This window comes from Thalassophryne amazonica, chromosome 1 (genome assembly GCF_902500255.1).
Source record: "Thalassophryne amazonica chromosome 1, fThaAma1.1, whole genome shotgun sequence".
Lineage (NCBI taxonomy): Eukaryota > Metazoa > Chordata > Actinopteri > Batrachoidiformes > Batrachoididae > Thalassophryne > Thalassophryne amazonica.
The window spans coordinates 5,024,424-5,045,242 of NC_047103.1; the positions used below are offsets into that span (position 1 = coordinate 5,024,424).

Here is a 20,819-nt window from a genome sequence, read left to right on the forward strand (position 1 = left end):
AAACACTTTGAATCTGCAGCGAGCACGAGCCAGTCGCCGCAGAGTGATGCCCACTTTTGGACGTGATTTAATTTATTACCTTGTTTATCATCATTATGTTGATGTTATTTAATTCATTTTATATTTATAGCTGCAATAATCGTAAGCTGTTCTTATGCAGCTTCTCAACACTGATATATTTCATGTAGAAATTTCCAGAATAAAATACAAAATGTGTTTTTGACAGAAAAATTGCAGAACAGCGACACAAAAGGCTGAACTCGAGTTAATGTGTCGAGTATATTGATCATGGTGATGTGTGAATTGTTTCATTTTCACTTTAACGCTGTGTCTCTCCATTTGTAAAACATTTAGTTATGTTTAGAGCAGAGTTACTCAGATTTGTTCAGACCGAGGACCAATGAAACAACAAAAACAAAATCTCGCAGGCCATCATATCCAAAACCTTCCAACAGTATATCTGTTAGACTTTGGAGTTGTTTTTAAACTCTTTCAGAAGCACTTTTAAGTTCATTAATTTCAAATGTGATATTTTAGCAATATATTCATGGATCACTCATGTACCACTAGTGGTTCAAAGACCACTCTTTGAGAACCACCAAAGCCCATGTCTGGTGGCCCTCAAAGCCCAGATCTTTTAACCACCAAAGCCTTTGTGTGGCTCCCAATGCCGAGGTCAGTTGGCCCCAATGCCAAGGTCAAGTGGCCCCAATACTGAGGTCAGGTGACTCACAAAGCTTAGGTCAGGTGGCCCCCAATGCCTAGGTCAGTTGGCCGCAATGTCGAGGTCAGGTGGCCCCAATGCTGAGGTCAGGTGGTCCCCAATGCCGAGGTCAGGTGGTCCCCAATGCCGAGGTCAGGTGGCCCACAATGCTGTGGTCAGGTGGCGCCAATGCCAAGGTCAGGTGGTCCGCAATGCCGAGGTCAGGTGACTCCTAAAGCTTAGGTCAGGTGGCCGCCAATGCCAAGATCAGGTGGCCCCAATGCCGGGGTCAGGTGTTCCCCAATGCCGAGGTCAGGTGGTCCCAATGTCGAGGTCAGGTGGCCCCAATGCCAAGGTCAGGTGGTCCCAATGTCGAGGTCAGGTGGCCCCAATGCCAAGGTCAGGTGGTCCCAATGTCGAGGTCAGGTGGCCCCAATGCTGAGGTCAGGTGGTCCCCAATGCCGAGGTCAGGTGGCACCAATGTCGAGGTCAGGTGGCCCCAATGCTGAGGTCAGGTGGTCCCCAATGCCGAGGTCAGGTGGCCCCAGTGCTGAGGTCAGGTGGTCCCCAATGCCGAGGTCAGGTGGCCCCATTGGTGAGATAAGGTGGCCCACAGTGCCGAGGTCAGGTGGCCCCATTGCTGACGTCAGGTGCCCCACAATGCCAAGGTCAGGTGATCCCCAATGCCGAGGTCAGGTGGTCCTCAATGCCGAGGTCAGGTGGCCCCAATGCCGAGGTCAGGCGGCCACCAATGTCGAGGTCAGTGGCCCCAATGCCGAGATCAGTAGACTCCCAATGCTGAGGTCAGTGGCACCAATGCCGAGGTCTGGTGGTCCCCAATGCCGAGGTCAGGTGGTTCCAATGTTGAGGTCAGGTAGCCCCCAATGCTGAGGTCAGGTGGCCCCATTGCTGAGGTCAGGTGACTCACAAAGTTTAGGTCAGGTGGCCTCCAATGCCGAGGTCAGGTGGCCCCATTGTTGAGGTCACGTGGCCCCAATGCTGAGGTCAGGTGGTCCTCAATGCCGAGGTCAGGTGGCCCCAATGCCGAGGTCAGGTGGCCCCCAATGCTGAGGTCACGTGGCCCCCAATTCCGAGGTTAGGTGGCCACAATGCTGAGGTCAGGTGGCCCCATTGCTGAGGTAAGGTGGCCCACAATGCTGTGGTCAGGTGGCCCCATTGCTGAGGTCAGGTGGCCCCAGGTGGTCCCCAATGCTGAGGTCAGGTGGCCCCAATGTCGAGGTCAGGTGGCCCCAATGCTGAGGTCAGGTGGTCCCCAATGCCAAGGTCAGGTGGCCCCATTGCTGAGGTCAGGTGCTCCCCAATGCCGAGTTCAGGTGGCCCCAATGCCGAGGTCAGGTGGTCCCCAATGCCGAGGTCAGATGGCCCCAATGCCGAGGTTAGGTGGTCCCCAATGCTGAGGTCAGGTGGCCCCAGTGCTGAGGTCAGGTGGCCACAATGCTGAGGTCAGGTGGCCCCATTGCTGAGGTAAGGTGGTCCCCAATGCCGAGGTCAGGTGGCCCCATTGCTGAGGTCATGTGGTCCCCAATGCCGAGGTTAGGTGGCCCTAATGCCAAGGTCAGGTGGCCACAATGCTGAGGTCAGGTGGCCCCATTGCTGAGGTAAGGTGGTCCCCAATGCCGAGGTCAGGTGGCCCCATTGCTGAGGTCATGTGGTCCCCAATGCCGAGGTTAGGTGGCCCTAATGCCAAGGTCAGGCGGCCACCAATGCCGAGGTCAGGTGGTTCCAATGTTGAGGTCAGGTATCCCCCTATGCCGAGGTCAAGTGGCCCCAATACTGAGGTCAGGTGACTCACAATGCTGTGCTCAGGTGGCGCAAATGCCGAGATCAGGTGGCCACCAATGTCAAGGTCAGGTGGGCCCAATGCCGAGATCAGGTGGCTCCCAATGCTGAGGTCAGGTGGCCACAATGCTGAGGTTCAGGTGGCCCCATTGCTGAGGTAAGGTGGTCCCCAATGCCGAGGTCAGGTGGCCCCATTGCTGAGGTCAGGTGGTCCCCAATGCTGAGGTCAGGTGGCCACAGTGCTGAGGTCAGGTGGCCCCATTGTTGAGGTCAGGTGGTCCCCAATGCTGAGGTCAGGTTGCCCCATTGCTGTGGTAAGGTGGCCCACAATGCCGTGGTCAGGTGGCCCCATTGCTGAGGTCAGGTGGTCCCCAATGCCGAGGTTAGGTGGCCCCAATGCCAAGGTCAGGTGGTCCCCAATGCCGAGGTTAGGTGGCCCCAATGCCGAGGTCAGGTTGTCCCCAATGCTGAGATCAGGTGACCCCAATGTTGAGGTCAGGTGGCCCCAATGCTGAGGTCATGTGGTCCCCAATGCCGAGGTTAGGTGGCCCTAATGCCAAGGTCAGGCGGCCACCAGTGCCGAGGTCAGGTGGTTCCAATGTCGAGGTCAGGTATCCCCCCAATGGCAAGGTCAAATGACTCCCAAAGCTTAGGTCAGATGACTCCCAAAGCTTAGGTCAGATGGCCCGCAATGCCGAGGTCAGGTGACTCCCAAAGTTTAGGTCAGGTGGTCCCCAATGCCGAGGTCAGGTGACTCCCAAAGTTCAGGTCAGGTGGTCCCCAGTGCCGAGGTCAGGTAGCCCCCAATGCTGATGTCAGGTGACTCCCAGAGCTTAGGTCAGGTGGCCTCAATGCTGAGATCAGATGGTTCCGATAACCAGTGGTGGGCACACATAACCAAAAAATTAACTTCGATAACAGATAATCAGATAACTGAAAAGTTATTTTTGATAAAGTTAAAACAATAAACCACCCAAAAATGTATCTGAAGTTACAGATAACCAATAAATTCCAGTATTGTCTCCGGTACACTTACAACTACTAACAAGCTGATTTTGAGTTTTAACACCACGATCGCTTCTGGAAGCATCAAAGGCGACGACAGACCCAAACAATGAGTCAGCACTTCTGTCTTTGAGCATCCTGCCCCCTGCTGGAAGCTCCAGTTTACTGTATGGCTTCCAGCAGAGAAGCAAGCTGAAAGAGAGGAGCCACAAAGCTCAACACTACTCAATCACAATGCTCCCGTCAGGTCGAGGTCTTGGAAAATAAAGTAATGCTGACTTACGGCTTGGTGTATAAATAAAATAAATACTGATAGAATAACTCCATTAATGTCAATTCTGTCATTTGTGCAAAGTTAAGATATATATCTTTTAATGTTGAATAATGCACTAATTCTGAGGTTTTGTAACAAATACAGACAGATAGCATTCTGGGTAAAATGTGCATCCGCTACACTGATTGGTTGATTAATTCTATGTAAAACAACACATTAATGTGATGTGTGTCGTGTGTTGGTGTTTACAGATAAATGTGCTTTTGTAAAATATGCCATTTTTTTATTTGTAAAAAAAGGCATTTTCAAAAAAACAAGTTGTAATTAGATAACCATCTGATATAACCGGTGTCCAAATAAATAGAACACTGTCATGATCTACTGGTGCCAGTGCGAGTTTTGGCCCTTTTTCAGCTGATTTTTCATTCATGCGAGAATTTTTGGATCGCAATCGTGCATCCTGCATTGTTTAGTATACATGGAGTAACAAGCTGCGTTTAACATCTCACGACCACCTCCTGATCGCCGATCGTATGGTCAGATAAAAATCAAACGTATTTGATATTCTGGTTGGCCGTCGTGAGGGTATCCTGCTGCTGAAGCTCTACAAGCGCCAACCTCTCGCACTGTGCCTGTGCAAACACCGCAGACCTGTCTTGTAATGTTTTTTGTTGTTGTTGTTGTTTTAAACTTTGATGTCTCCCATCAAGAGTTTTTGTAAATTAAGTTTGAAAAAAGCTTCGGTTTATGTTTTGCTTCTGGAAACACAAGTCCGACGTGTGGTTTTTGAATGTACAATGTGTGTGAGAACATAAATCGTGCACTCTGAACTTTTACACTGTGCGGTTCTGTGGTACAGTTTGAACTGGAACTGAGTACAGTGATTGAAAATGTCATATACTGTCTGCCCAGCTTCAGGGCGAAGACTGCCATGAACACTACTGGCCAATAGATGCCAGTAGAGACCTTGAAAACTTGCCAAAACAAAATTCCAGATAATCTGTGTTGCTACATTTAAGATGTGTGGAATTTAATAAACACAAACGCAATAACAGCGTCTATAAACCCAGAGAATATATTCACGAGAGTTTTAGGCACTAGAGTTTAATGCTGTTGTCCATGGAGCCTGAACAGAGTGTCTGAAATGCATTTCTCCTGTTGTGAATGTACTGAGATTACCCTATCCTGGCTACCCATAATGCACCTGGACACAGCATGTCCACACTAAAACCTTAAAAATTAGTGCATTACTTTTAAACTAAAACATACGAGGTCTATTAGAAAAGTATCCGACCTTATTATTTTTTTCAAAAACCATATTGATTTGAATCACGTGTGATTGCGTCAGACAAGCTTGAACCCTCGTGCGCATGCGTGAGTTTGTCCACGCCTGTCAGTTGCGTCATTCGCCTGTGAGCAGGCTTTGAGTGAGGAGTGGTCCAGCCCCCTCGTTGGATTTTCATTGTCAGGAAATGGCGGAATGATTTGGGCTTTTTTTCCATCAGAATTTTTTCAGAAACTGTTAGAGACTGGCAGCTGGAAACCATTAGAAAAATGGTTTTTGAAAAAAATAATAAGGTCGGATACTTTTCTAATAGACCTCGTATATCTGATATTTTTACTTTATAAAACTTCAGACGTGGTGTTAATTTAAATAAATAACTTGTCCGAAATTAGTTTGATTAAAATTTGAACCATGAGTTAAAAATGTATGCCTCTGGATGACCTGGGTGATATTGGCCGCGTATCAGTATGGGGTTAAAAGTAATTCTTTTTTTTTTGTTTGTGACCACTTCTCCTTTGCCTGCAGAGGATAGAGCGTTTTTTTCTAGAAACAGCTCTCCTCTGTTTGCAGAGGGTTGAACTACACATCTGCTACAAAACATTTAACAGGTAGGTGTTCAACTGATTTTAAATTTTATAAGTGTTTGTAGCTGTTCAACTTTGTTTACCATGTTGTTGTTGTTCATTCGGCTGCTCCCGGTTTTGTTCGGGATCGCCACAGGATACAACCAGATCTGCATTGGTAATTGGCACAAGTTTTACACTGGATGCCCTTCCTGACGCAACTCCAGTTTTACCTGGAGAAACACACACAGCCGTTGGTGTTCCAAAGAGGTCTCCCATCCAAGTACTAACCAGATCCTGCTCTGCTTAGCTTCTGAGATCTGACGGGATCAGGCTGACACAGAGCAGACCAGCTGCAGCTTTGTTTACCACGTTAATGGTCTAAAAATTATTGGACAAAAATTTATCGGAAGATAATTAGTCCGATAATGGTTTTCAAAGTTATCTAAAAAGATAATCCGATAATGCAAACATTATCTTCGATAATTATTGGTTATCGGATTATCGGAACTGTGCCCACCACTGCCAATAACTAATTTCTTTTTGCTGTCTTATTCCATTATTCCAGTGACAAACACGAGCAACAAGAAAGTAAAGTTTTGTCACCACATGTGGTTAATTGAGGGTGTTTCTGAATGCAGATGACCATGAAAGTGCACGAGCACGTGCTTTAGAACACATGCAATTTATCAGCAGCTGATTGTGTACTGATGATTTTGTTGGTACTTACACACAGACTTAATTTTGTTCTTACTTAGAACTTTACATGAGGGTCCAGGATGGTTGGCATGTGGCAGCGGCGTGCGCTCTCTGAGTGCCGCCCTCTTATTAAGATCACTGCAGAGGGCACCAGCATCACCACTCTCTGTCTGTCTGTCTGCTGTCCACAGTGTGCGTCACGCGGTGTGGGTACTGCGACATAGACACCACAGCAGGACTTGGTCAGATCTGGTGGAGGTTGAGGAAGACTTGTTACCAGATCGTGGAACACAGCTGGTTCGAAACCTTCATCATCTTCATGATCCTTCTGAGCTCTGGAGCGCTGGTCAGACATGCCCACAAGCCTCAGTTATCTCAGGCCACTGCTGTTCAAAATGTGCACAATATACATCACATACAGATAAGATGGATGGATGGATCAATTTTTGAATGGGTGGACTGACAAAAGGATGGCTTGATAGATGTTGGATTGACAGATGGATAGGGTTATGGATGGATGGATGGATGGATGGATGGATGGATGGATGGATGGATGGATGGATGGATGGATGGATGGATGGATGGACGGATGATTTATGCACATCTACAGATGGATCTGTGCACTGCTTGAAATCGTATCCCTTATTGCAGAGAACAGCTCATTCGTGTCACTATCTGCTGCCCCCTGCAGGCCTTTGAAGACATTTACATCGATCAGAAGAGGGTGGTCAAGGTGGTGCTGGAGTTTGCGGATAAGATCTTCACCTATGTCTTCATTCTGGAGATGATTCTCAAGTGGCTCGCTTATGGCTTCAAGAAGTATTTTACCAACTACTGGTGCTGGTTGGACTTCCTCATCGTTGATGTAAGTAACTGACCAGACATCTGACTGCTGTTTTTGGTGAAACCTTCTGAGTGAAGAAATGAGAGATTTTCACTTTTATTATTGTTTATTACTTGATTTTTTTTTTCTAACCACTGTTTTACTATGAAAGGAGAGAATGTGAAGTGAAACCAGATCCACCTGGACCAAACCAGTTTTAACATTTGACCAACGTAAAGCAGTTTGACCTGGTTGGTGTACAGCATCAGATCTGGGGTGCTGCTTTTGGCTCTGTGTGTCAACAAGATAAGCAGTCTGATTTGAACCAAACATGGTGGAAATATTGAGGGTCAACCAAGGACAAAGTGGTTTGATTTGGACATAAATGGGTTAGAAGACAAGGTCACAGCTCAAGATCAAGCCTTTGTCCCAGTATGAAATATTTAGAATGGCTATTTCAGAGAACCGCTTAAAGACACGGTTATCACTGCTCCATCCATCTTCTATATCTGCTTACTCCAGTTAAGGGTCACGGGGGGCTGGAGCCTATCCCAGCAGTCATAGGGCGTGAAGCGGGGTTCACCCTGGACACGACACCAGTCTGTTGTAGGGACACATACAGACAAACAAACACATTCCCACCTAAGGACAATTTAAAGATTCCAGTCCACCAAACCTGCATGTCTTTGGATGTGGGAGGATGCTGGAGCACCCGGAGGAAACCCACACAAACACAGGGAGAACATGCAAACTCCACACAGAAAGGACAGAGGTGGGAATCGAACCCATGACCTTCTGGCCGTGAGGCAACGGTGCGAACCACTAAGCCCACTGTGCTGCCCGTGCTGGTTATGGCTGCTATGAATGTGAAATTACAGTTCATCTTTCTAATGATCATATGGCCTTCAAAAGTCAAAGTTAAGGTCATACATGTTTCACTCAAATGTTTGAAGCCCATATGGATTAAAAATGGTTGTGTGTTGGTCAAAGAAAAAGTGATTGAGTTTTGGTCGGAACTGAGGACATTTAAAGGTGACATGGAACCAGATGTTATGACGTCACTGACGAACCTTGAATCCGGATTCATGCCGACTTGGACAACGTTGGCTCCAAAGCAGGTACGCTTACTTTTTAATGTCTGAGAACAGTGAGTCCTGCTGTACACTGCAGGGACCTGGACACTATCCACAGAGTTAGAACACCACCTCAGGTCCGCTGAGGTGGCTCCAGGTTGTAGTGTCCAGCTAACCTCCAGGCTCAGTCAGACCGACAAGACTTTGGTCATTTGGACACCTCATAGAGAACCTCCACCCAGTGGATCCAAGAGGACCTGGACCGTGCTCCTACCGGATGGCTTCAAGCCCATCAATCACTGTGTGGTTTGGGAAATTGCCTGGTACAAAAGTAAGCGAGAAGAACCAGGTATTGGGGGATCTTGGACAGAAAAACCGGATTCATCAGTCTTAAGATTTTGGTTCATGTTTGATGTTTTATTGCTTCCAACTGCAGACAGATGATGAGTAAAATAATTTCTTAGCTCTGCTTCTCCTCCTTTTGGACAAAACATGATTCCTCAAAGGATTTCTGTGTTGTGTAACTCTTGAACCCTGAACCCTGTAGATCTCGGTGTTGGGCCAGCTGGCTCAGGCCGTCTCCTTGGACCAGATCAGCACCATGCGGGTACTGAGGACACTCAGGGCTCTCCGTCCTCTCCGAGCCGCATCCCGCTTCGCTGGGATCAGGGTAAGACGCAGCAGATCCCCACCTGGAAGTTTGCTGAAAACCACCTCGGATCCGCGACTATGTCGTGGAATTGAAACATGTGTCGTCGCGGATTGATGCAAACATTTCCGCATGATGGAGGTTCGATGTCACAACTTCAAATGGCCACGAATGACAAAATTATATTTTACAGCTCATTATCTAGAAAAAAGAGAGCAGCAGAATCCAGAATATGTCCAAAAAATAAAATGTACTAAAAATAGACATTCAGTATTATAATAATAAAAAAAAATTAAATTTTCTTCATCAAAAACACAATACAAAGAAAAAAAATTTCTTCACTCACATTTGATAAAAATTACTTCCATTAGGACCAAAACCTCACAAATATACATTTCAGTTTTGCAGCTTTTCTCGATGTGAGAGTTTCACAGCGTAGATTCAGAATCTTAAAAACAAAAAGGGTGAAACATAAATTCTCAGTGATCCTTCAGGGAAACATCTCATCAGTATTTTTGATAAATGGACAATAACAATCTGTTTCTCTTCCACAGTTTGGACACTGAAGCATTCCTCCATCACAGATAATAACTAATAATTCATCTGATTTTGTTCTCCACAGCTTCATTAACACATTTTTTTCTTCACAGGTAAACTGTTGTTTTATCGTCATGTTATTGTTATTGTGTTTTTCTGTGTATTTTTTCCGCTCTTTTTTTGTTGTTTTTTATGTGAACAGCTCATTTTTTTTACAACTCTTTCTCTTCTTCCTCACTGACAGGTTTGTGTGGTCAGTTTTTATTTTTTATTCTTTCTCTTCATTGATATTCACAGCTTTGATTGCTTCAGATTGATCAGATCGATCAGCTTCCTCTCTCACTGCCTCAGAACTACGAGCTAACGGGTCGGTCACACGAGCGGATAATTTTCTCCAAGAATAATAAGAAGAATAATTCCTCCAAGATTTACCTTCTTGTAATCGGATCTTTCAGTCAAGGTGGTAAAATATTTGCTCCAATCAAAAGTTGTCTCGATACTGTGAAAATACAAATGGTCTCCAAATAGATGGATAACATGCTAGCTAAATGTATCACATTAATTCTTCCTCTATCTGAATATAGGCCAACCCAAAACCAGATCAATATGTAGTTTGCGGTCAGAGACTGACCCAAAGCCAGATTAAAATACAGTTTTCAGTCAGAGACTGACCTAAAACCAGATCAATATGTAGTTTGCGGTCAGAGACTGACCCAAAGCCAGATTAAAATACAGTTTTCAGTCAGAGACTGACCCAAAACCAGATCAAAATACAGTTTTCAGTCAGAGACTGACCCAAAACCAGATCAAAATACAGTTTTCAGTCAGAGATTGACCCATAACTAGATCACAGTGCAGTTTTCAGTGAGAGACTGACCCAAAACCAGATGAAAATACAGTTTTCAGTCAGAGATTGACCCATAACTAGATCACAGTGCAGTTTTCAGTGAGAGACTGACCCAAAACCAGATGAAAATACAGTTTTCAGTCAGAGACTGACCCAAAACCAGATCAAAAATACAGTTTTCAGTCAGAGACAGACCCAAAACCAGATCAAAATACAGTTTTCAGTCAGAGACTGACCCAAAACCAGATCAAAATACAGTTTTCAGTCAGAGACTGACCCAAAACCAGATCAAAATACAGTTTTCAGTCAGAGATTGACCCATAACTAGATCACAGTGCAGTTTTCAGTGAGAGACTGACCCAAAACCAGATGAAAATACAGTTTTCAGTCAGAGACTGACCCAAAACCAGATCAAAAATACAGTTTTCAGTCAGAGACAGACCCAAAACCAGATCAAAATACAGTTTTCAGTCAGAGACTGACCCAAAACCAGATCAATATGTAGTTTGCGGTCAGAGACTGACCCAAAGCCAGATTAAAATACAGTTTTCAGTCAGAGACTGACCTAAAACCAGATCAATATGTAGTTTGCGGTCAGAGACTGACCCAAAGCCAGATTAAAATACAGTTTTCAGTCAGAGACTGACCTAAAACCAGATCAATATGTAGTTTGCGGTCAGAGACTGACCCAAAGCCAGATTAAAATACAGTTTTCAGTCAGAGACTGACCCAAAACCAGATCAAAATACAGTTTTCAGTCAGAGACTGACCCAAAACCAGATCAAAATACAGTTTTCAGTCAGAGATTGACCCATAACTAGATCACAGTGCAGTTTTCAGTGAGAGACTGACCCAAAACCAGATGAAAATACAGTTTTCAGTCAGAGATTGACCCATAACTAGATCACAGTGCAGTTTTCAGTGAGAGACTGACCCAAAACCAGATGAAAATACAGTTTTCAGTCAGAGACTGACCCAAAACCAGATCAAAAATACAGTTTTCAGTCAGAGACAGACCCAAAACCAGATCAAAATACAGTTTTCAGTCAGAGACTGACCCAAAACCAGATCAAAATACAGTTTTCAGTCAGAGACTGACCCAAAACCAGATCAAAATACAGTTTTCAGTCAGAGATTGACCCATAACTAGATCACAGTGCAGTTTTCAGTGAGAGACTGACCCAAAACCAGATGAAAATACAGTTTTCAGTCAGAGACTGACCCAAAACCAGATCAAAAATACAGTTTTCAGTCAGAGACAGACCCAAAACCAGATCAAAATACAGTTTTCAGTCAGAGACTGACCCAAAACCAGATCAATATGTAGTTTGCGGTCAGAGACTGACCCAAAGCCAGATTAAAATACAGTTTTCAATCAGAGACAGACCCAAAACCAGATCAAAATACAGTTTTCAGTCAGAGACTGACCCAAAACCAGATCAATATGTAGTTTGCGGTCAGAGACTGACCCAAAGCCAGATTAAAATACAGTTTTCAGTCCGAGACTGACCCAAAACCAGATCAAAATACAGTTTTCAGTCAGAGATTGACCCATAACTAGATCACAGTGCAGTTTACAGTGAGAGACTGACCCAAAACCAGATGAGAGTACAGTTTTCAGTCAGAGACCGACCCAAAACCAGATCAAAATGCAGTTTTCAGTCACAGACTGACCTGAAACCAGATCAGAATACAGTTTTCAATCAGAGACAGACCCAAAACCAGATCAAAATACAGTTTTTAGTCAGAGACGGACCCAAAACCAGATTAAAATGCAGTTTTCAGTTAGAGACTGACCCAAAGCCAGATTAAAATACAGTTTTCAGTCAGAGACCTACCTAAAACTAGACCAGAGTAAGTTTTCAGTCAGAGACGGAGCTAAAACCAGATCAGAGTGCAGTCAGAGACTGACCCAAAACCAGATGAGAGTACAGTTTTCAGTCAGAGACTGACCCAAAACCAGATCAAAATGCAGTTTTCAGTCACAGACTGTCCTGAAACCAGATCAGAATACAGTTTTCAATCAGGGACAGACCCAAAACCAGATCAAAATACAGTTTTCAGTCAGAGACTGACCCAAAACCAGATCAAAATGCAGTTTCCAGTCAGAGACTGACCCAAAACCAGATGGAGTACAGTTTTCAGTCAGAGACTGACCCAAAACCAGATCAAAATGCAGTTTTCAGTCAGAGACTGACCCAAAACCAGATCTGACTACTGTTTTCAGTCAGAGACTGACCCAAAACCAGATCAAAATACAGTTTTTAGTCAGAGACGGACCCAAAACCAGATTAAAATGCAGTTTTCAGTTAGAGACTGACCCAAAGCCAGATTAAAATACAGTTTTCAGTCAGAGACCTACCTAAAACTAGACCAGAGTAAGTTTTCAGTCAGAGACGGAGCTAAAACCAGATCAGAGTGCAGTCAGAGACTGACCCAAAACCAGATGAGAGTACAGTTTTCAGTCAGAGACTGACCCAAAACCAGATCAAAATGCAGTTTTCAGTCACAGACTGTCCTGAAACCAGATCAGAATACAGTTTTCAATCAGGGACAGACCCAAAACCAGATCAAAATACAGTTTTCAGTCAGAGACTGACCCAAAACCAGATCAAAATGCAGTTTCCAGTCAGAGACTGACCCAAAACCAGATGGAGTACAGTTTTCAGTCAGAGACTGACCCAAAACCAGATCAAAATGCAGTTTTCAGTCAGAGACTGACCCAAAACCAGATCTGACTACTGTTTTCAGTCAGAGACTGACCCAAAACCAGATCAGAGTACAGTTTTCAGTCAGAGACTGACCCAAAACCAGATCAAAATGCAGTTTTCAGTCAGAGACTGACCCAAAACCAGATCTGACTACTGTTTTCAGTTAGAGACTGACCCAAAACCAGATCAGAGTCCAGTTTTCAGTCAGAGACTGACCCAAAACCAGTTTTCAGGTCTCAGTCATCCAGGTGCCAGATATCTAGACATTTCTATCAGCAGAATATTTTTTTCATCTTAAATATGTTTTACCAACCAAATGACTTCAGTTTGGAAGATGTTTTCTGTCAGTAGAAAGAAAAAAAGTAAAAATATAAAATAATCTTCCCTGAAGAACTGTGGAGCTAGCATGCTAACTAATGAGCTAACTAGCTAATTAATAATTTCCGGCTCATTCCAAAGTACAGTGTTTATTCTGTATAAAACACTGGATTCAGGAGGAAGAGACGTAGCAAAAATAAAATTAAAATCTGTGAATTATTATAATTCAAGAATCAATTCAGTTCAATAATTCTTTATTCAGGAATTCTTCATCATCACTCGTCATCTTCAACTGTTTGTCCGCGATCAGGTCGCGGGAGCAACAGGCCCCAGACTTCCCTTTCCCGGGCAACATTTACCACCTCTGCCCTGGAGGATCCCAAGGTAGTCCCAGGCCAGTGTGGAGATACGTATAATCTCTGCACCTAGTCCTGGGTCTTCCCCGGGGTCTCCTCCCAGATGGACGCAGCTGGAACACCTTCCTAGGGAGGATGCCCCCTGGAGGAGGAATTCTTTTTCATTATTCATACACGTAAGCTCTTGCTGGTAGCTTTTGGCTTCAGAAAGGCACAAGTACTTTAAAAAGACATGCGTACTTGATATAAGTGGCACTAAGTGTAAATTTGTCAGCTCTAACTGTTTCCCAACTTCTAATATTTTAGAATTTGATGTCATTTTCAGTGATCTAATAGCAAAAGAACAATATGGCTGAGATATTTTTTATTCTTTATCCATGTAGTCACCAAGTTAGCCTATCTTGTTAGCCTAGCCTGCTATGACAGTTAGCGTAGCTGGCTCTCAAATGAAGCTGTGCTACATGCAGATAATGTAGGAACAAGTATTCAGTTCATACGTCAGCATCAAAGCCCCTTTCTCACTTTCAGGGGATGCACAACCCAGAAGGTTCTGGTTTGAAAGTGGATTTTCAAGCTGTTTGACATTAGCTTTTTTCCATCACAAAGTTAAACAAACATTGATAATACCTTGTTTTTCTGTGGAATCGGAATGTTGTTGTACATCCTGTGACATCAGCGAGAGGTTTTCTGGAATCGTCAGTGTGGTGCCAGAGGCGTGTTACTGGGTCTGTGGTTCTGCTGCCGTTGTTTTTGTCGTTTCTCAGCGTGGTACATCATCAAACCGTGTACTTGGAACACGTAACCTTACCTTCACACTAGAGGTGGGCGGATCGATCCTAATATCGATAATATCTATACCAACGCTGGTATTGATATTGAACGATCCTCGTGTAAAAAGATCAATACTCAAGCTTTTTTTCTCTCCCGCACGCACTGACTGCTGAGCACGCAGATTCATCGGTGTCTTCTCTGTCTAAGAGCAGCGCTGCGCTGTGTGACACAACACGGAGCAGCGCACCCTTGTATTGTGGTTTGTCAGCCCTCTACCTCAGGAAATTTTGTTTTAAGTTGTGTTGAGTGATATTTTTTTAAACAAAAATGTTGATTGTGATAATAAAGTATTTTGTTGTCACGTACAATGTTTGGCGAAATTCTATCCTAGGTCTTTTGGATCCTTTGGATCTATGAAGCTTAAATATGAAAAATTATTGGTATCGATATCAGCAATACTGAGCCTGTATTTACTTGGTATCGGATCAATACCAAAATTCCCGGTATCGCCCACCTCTGCTTCACACGTCAGTTCATCACAGTTAGATATACATGGAAGTGAGAACGAGGCGCTTCAATCCATGAATTTACTTGAAAAAAATTTCCTTACAGTTATATTTCTTTATTAGTCCAGCATGTAGAAGCTAAATACAAATAATACTTAGTTAGGCATGGCAAATCAAGAAAATGAAATACAGAGAAATACTGTGTACACTGTGAGTGCCACACAAATACAAATTGCACAGTTTGTTGGCCTGAGATATACATAAGTAAATATATATACACTTACTTGGAGCAGTGCATATTGTGCAGTCATGATAGATGTTTCTGTATGACGATTAGCGCCACACTGGCAACACGTTAGAGACCTGAAAGAAGTGACCACATCACAGCGCATACAGCTCCGCCCATTTCAGTAGACCTCTAGGACAAGATTGGTTCAATAATCATGAGTGTGACCCGACAGTGATGCTCCTAGTTCTCCGTCATCCATCTGTCTCTCACTGTCTGTTTCTATCTTTTCTTTCTTGCTCTCTCTCTCTCTCTCTCTCTCTCTCTCTCTCTCTCTCTCTCTCTCTCTCTCTCTCTCTCTCTCTCTCCTGCAGGTGTCACTGGTGAGTCTGGCAGCCAACACGTTGGGTTATTCAGATTTGGCAGCCATCAAATCTCTGCGAACACTGCGGGCGCTGCGGCCCCTCAGGGCTCTGTCCAGATTTGAAGGCATGAGGGTAAGAATCAGTATTAAAGAAAACAGATGCGGTCGGGCACGGTTCAAGGTCGAGGAGCGCGTCCTTTGCCTCTCCATCACGATCATCGCCCCCTAGTGACAGCTATTTATTTGGTTATGACATGTATGACATTCGTCATGACCTTCTTGATCAACATCATTTTGCGCCCACCAAATAAAGAAGTGAATAAATAAATAGATAAAGTGAAAAATATGAGAAATGTTGCAGCTTTTGAAGTCGTCGGCTGATCATCTGCAGCACCTGGTAGTCCCTACAAAACATAGGCAACAGTCTTGGAAAGTCAGGTGGCTCCCTCTTGTGGCAATTAAAAAAAAAACAACATTTCTGTTTGGTTTTCTGTTCATTGAAACTTGATTTGAAAGTGAAATCAATGAAATCAAATCTTGATCACTTAAAATCCAAAATCTGAAACCAAGTAGCTCCGCAAAGGCCAAATATACTAAACAGAAAAACAAACTCAGATTACTGTACAATACTTCTGGATGTGTGTTCTTGATTTGGCCCCCATTCATTTACATGATCTGAGGGTTTTGGGTAATCTTCAGATGCACTTTGGTGTGCAGCGTGTATAAAGTGATGAGTTTGAAGCCGATGGCGATTAAAAAGTGCGATAAATATTATGACGCTGGTTTTGTGACCGTGTGGTGACGTTACCGCCATCTAACTGAAGGTGATGTAAATGAAGCGCTCGTGTCACTCTCCTCGTGTCCGGGTGGGTTTGAAACCTGCATCTTCTCACCTGGTCATTGGCCTCATCCAGCACCGCTCGTCTCAGTCTGCTGCTCTCTCATTGGTTCATCTGGCTCAATCCTTGCAGTATTTCTCCACCGCTTTGACTAATTTATTCCTCCACAGAATTTTTTTCCTCTTGCAGACTGATTTATTTATTCATTTATTTATTTTTTGAATGGACTAATTTAAACTGCATGTCTCATGAAGAAGCAACAAGTATTTTTCTGATGGTGTGTGTGTGTGTGTGTGTGTGTGTGTATGTGTGTGTGTGTGTGTGTGTGTGTGTGTGTGTGTGTGTGTGTGTGTGTGTGTGTGTGTGTGTGTGTGTGTGTGTGTGTGTGTGTGTGTTCCATTCATCAGTATTACTGACAGCATCAGAGTCGGTGTCCTGCACAAACCACAGAAACACATCTTAAATATGACTCTGAAATCATTCTTAAATGTCCTGGAAGTTGTGTTGAAGCATGAGAATACACTGAGGCAAAGGATGAATGAATTGAAAGATTTCTTGTCATGAATAAACACCTCGGTGTTACATCTGCAGTGGCGGCTCCAGAGAGTTTATTATTTTTATCATGGGGGGGGCAGTATCGTTATACGTATGCTACTGGGGCAACTGAATTAGTAGTAAATGTGTATTTTGTAAAGTTTAAGTAAAATGTAATTGTGTAACATGTTAATTCATAAATACAGCACACAACATGATTAAGTATATGCTTGTTTGTTTTAGCTAGTTTGGGACCTTCTGCCACTTATACCCCACTGTGACTTATATACCCAAAAAATCAATCATTACACTATATCAGTGGGCAAAAATGCCAACTGAAAGAAAATGGTAAATGGACTGCATTTATATAGCGCTTTTCCATCTGCATCAGACACTCAAAGGGCTTTACAATAATGCCTCACATTCACTCCGATGTCAGGGTGCTGCCATACAAGGCGCTCACTACACACCGGAAGCAATAGGGGATTAAAGACCTTGCCCAAGGGCCCTTAGTGATTTTCCAGTCAGGCTGGGATTTGAACCCAGGATCTTCTGGTCTCAATCCCAACGCCTTAACCACTAGACCATCACCTCCCCTAAAAGGAAAATGAAAATCAAATGGACAGAAGGGTGAAAGTTTTATTGTAGTGTTTACAAAGCTGTGTGTCTGTCCATGTTTTATGTTGTCCAAACTGCATTGGTTAGTATTGGTTGTATGTTGTCCATCACATGTTTATTTGTCCATGTTACTTATTTTTGGAAATTGAAAGTCTTTATGTTAAGGAACAGCATATGCTGTGGTGTGCACATGTACTACTGAGTTCCTGTTGTTAAACTTGTCCACAGGGACACGTTGTTTTAAAAAGTGTATTCCACACACAGAAAAACAAGTGTAACTTATGCTCCAGAAAATACACTACAAATTTGTGAAAATTTACACAGATTTTTTTATTATTATTATTATTGTTGCTTTTTTTTTTGTTTGCTTGTTTCAGTACACAGCTAACAACTAACAAAGCTGCCAGGGAAGCGGTTACTTTCCTTTAGGCGGTGCTGTTCTCTTTTTTTCCACTTTAGACTTTGGCGCTCATGTTTTCAGCTTTATCTCGTGACCCTTAATTGGATTAAGCAGTTGAAGATGAGTGAGTGAGAGTTTTCAACTTCACCAGATTCTAGTTCCTGGATAAAACTGTTTGACAAGAAGCCAAATCAAATGGAATTGTTTTAAATTTGTTTACTACATCTTCCTGTGTAGCGTAAAAAGAGATCTGTTGGGGCTACGACCCTCCCCGTAAACTTCACCCTGGAGCCGCCTGTGGATGTCAGCAATATTAGTTCACGTAACTTTGATCAGCTTCTTCTGTACAACTAAACACATCTTCCAGTTCAACACATCAAAAGTAAAATGAAACCCAGATTTTTAAATTTGAAGATGAAACAAAGAATAAAGCCGAGCGAGGAGTGCAGGACGCTGACGGCTTCACTGGACGCTGTGCATGCTGGGAAAAAAGCCTGCAGTTTCACTCTCTGCATGATCCTCTCTGCTCTTCTTCATCTGGATAATAAGATTAGCCACCCTGTCAATTTACAAATGCTCCACACTCAGCACCACACTGCTCGCTCAGCATGGCATTCTGGGTAGGAGCAGTGTGTTGTGGGTACAGTGAGAAGGGTGGGGCAGGGTGGGATTTTGGGCGTGTGTGTGTGTGTGTGTGTGTGTGTGTGTGTGTGTGTGTGTGCTGACATTAGCTGACTCAGCACTCGTCTCTCTCTAACTGTCCTGCTCAACATGAAGGGATTTGTGCAGCGACGGACGTTTCTTTTTTCTTTTTGTTGTTGTGTTGCGTCGGCTTCAGGTGGTGGTGAACGTCTGAACATGTGAATGTGTGAACATTGGCTACTTTAAGCATGTTGTCCTCAGATCACCCTGTTCAGTACCACGACAGAAAAAGTCCCTTTTTTCCCCAAATAAATACACATGATGAAGGTTACTTCCTGCAGAAATCCATCATGTACATAACAAAGACAAATGATGATCCCAAACACGTTTTGTCATTAGATTGTTACAAAATGAAGACATGTTCCAGCAAATGGATGGTTCTGTAATGGAGTAGTTCTTCAGGACTTCCATCCATCACCTGTTTTTATTTATTTTTATATATTACACTTTTGGTTTGTCCCGGATGCTCACAGTTGACACAGTGCATCTGCTGTAGATCCACATATATATTGAGGATTTATTTCATTCATTTAAAAGAAAAAACAGAAAAGCAAAATTAACAAAACATTACAAACCATTGAACGAAAAGGAGCAGTTTGGAAGAACAAGTCTTATATATTCTGCCCCTTTTTTACAATACAATCTTGCAAAGCATCATCAATCGACATCATTGCATTTCTATGACTTTGTCACATGCCACCGACTTCTTTCCTAATTTTAACCATTATTTAAAAGACTACATCCCTAATAGATTACATTTTAAACTTCAAACATTCTAAACATTATTAACAGATTACATTTTTGGCTTTGTCACAGCCCACTGACTTATTTCATAGTTTCATACTTACAAAATACATCAAGTTTAATACGTTTTTTAAATAATTTAAGCGACCTTGATTCTTTGATTTCTTTGTTGAGGTTGTTCCATAATTTTACACCATTTACTGCAATACTCCGTTCCTTTATCTTGGTTCTGAATCTTGTTTTTTTAAAGACTTCTGTGTCCTTCAAATTATAACTACTTACTCTTTTTTCAAACATATTTTGAATGTGTATTGGTAAGGTATTGTTGTTCGCTTGGTACATTATTTGTAGTCATTTCAAATCAACTAAATCATGAAATTTAAGTACCCTATACTTAATGATCAGTGGATTAGATGGATCTCTAAATCGACTGTTGCCAATCACTTTTAAAGCTCTTTTCTGCAAAATAAATAAAGCTTGTGTATAAGTTGTACATGTTGATCCCCAGATTTCTACACAATAAGTCAAATATGGAACAATCAAAAATTGTACAATGTTAATAAACCATAACTATTTAATGAATATTTAACTTGCAAACATGCATTTAACATGCAAAACAGCAATGGCTTTCACTATCTTTCCTTTTATGTAATTTATGTGTGACTTCCATGTAAAATCTTCATCAATCATAACTCGTAAACATTTCGTTTCTTTTACCCTTTGAATGTCCATTCCATCTATTTTTATTGACACATCATTTTTTAACTCTGTCATTAAACAATCTGAAATTTGTTTTATTAAGATTAACTGACAATCTTTTTATATCAAACCGATATTTCACTTTTTCCAACTCTGTATTTATCACTTGTGCTACTTCCTGTATATCTGATCCAGAGTAAAATAATGTTGTGTCGTCAGCAAATAAAATGCTACCAAGTACATTAGATATATTCACAAAATCATTGATATACAAAATAAACAGTTTGGGTCCAAGTACCAACCCTTGTGGTACTCCACACATAATATTACACAATTCTGATTTAGTATTATTTATCTGAACAAACTGTTTTTTATTTTCTAAGTAGCTTTTTACCCACTGATGTGATTGAAACCACTGCGCTGCGGTGGTTTGAATCATATTTGTCTAATAGATTACAATTTGTTCATGTAAATGGGGAATCTTCTTCACAGACTAAAGTTAATTATGGAGTTCCACAAGGTTCTGTGCTAGGACCAATTTTATTCACTTTATACATGCTTCCCTTAGGCAGTATTATTAGACAATATTGCTTAAATTTTCATTGTTACGCAGATGATACCCAGCTTTATCTATCCATGAAGCCAGAGGACACACACCAATTAGCTAAACTGCAGGATTGTCTTACAGACATAAAGACATGGATGACCTCTAATTTCCTGCTTTTAAACTCAGATAAAACTGAAGTTATTGTACTTGGCCCCACAAATCTTAG

The 20,819-nt window shown here is 42.6% G+C and overlaps 1 protein-coding gene across 1 annotated transcript in view; it reads left to right on the top strand.

Moving 5' to 3' along the window:
• LOC117524748 (sodium channel protein type 4 subunit alpha B-like) overlaps positions 1-20,819 on the top strand; it is a 295,022-nt gene that overhangs the window by 219,029 nt on the left and 55,174 nt on the right. Inside the window, exons 23-25 of the mRNA XM_034186600.1 lie at positions 6,521-6,675; positions 7,021-7,194; positions 15,521-15,643. Coding sequence (XP_034042491.1) covers positions 6,521-6,675; positions 7,021-7,194; positions 15,521-15,643 — 452 coding nt within the window. The remainder of the gene's footprint in view (positions 1-6,520; positions 6,676-7,020; positions 7,195-15,520; positions 15,644-20,819) is intronic.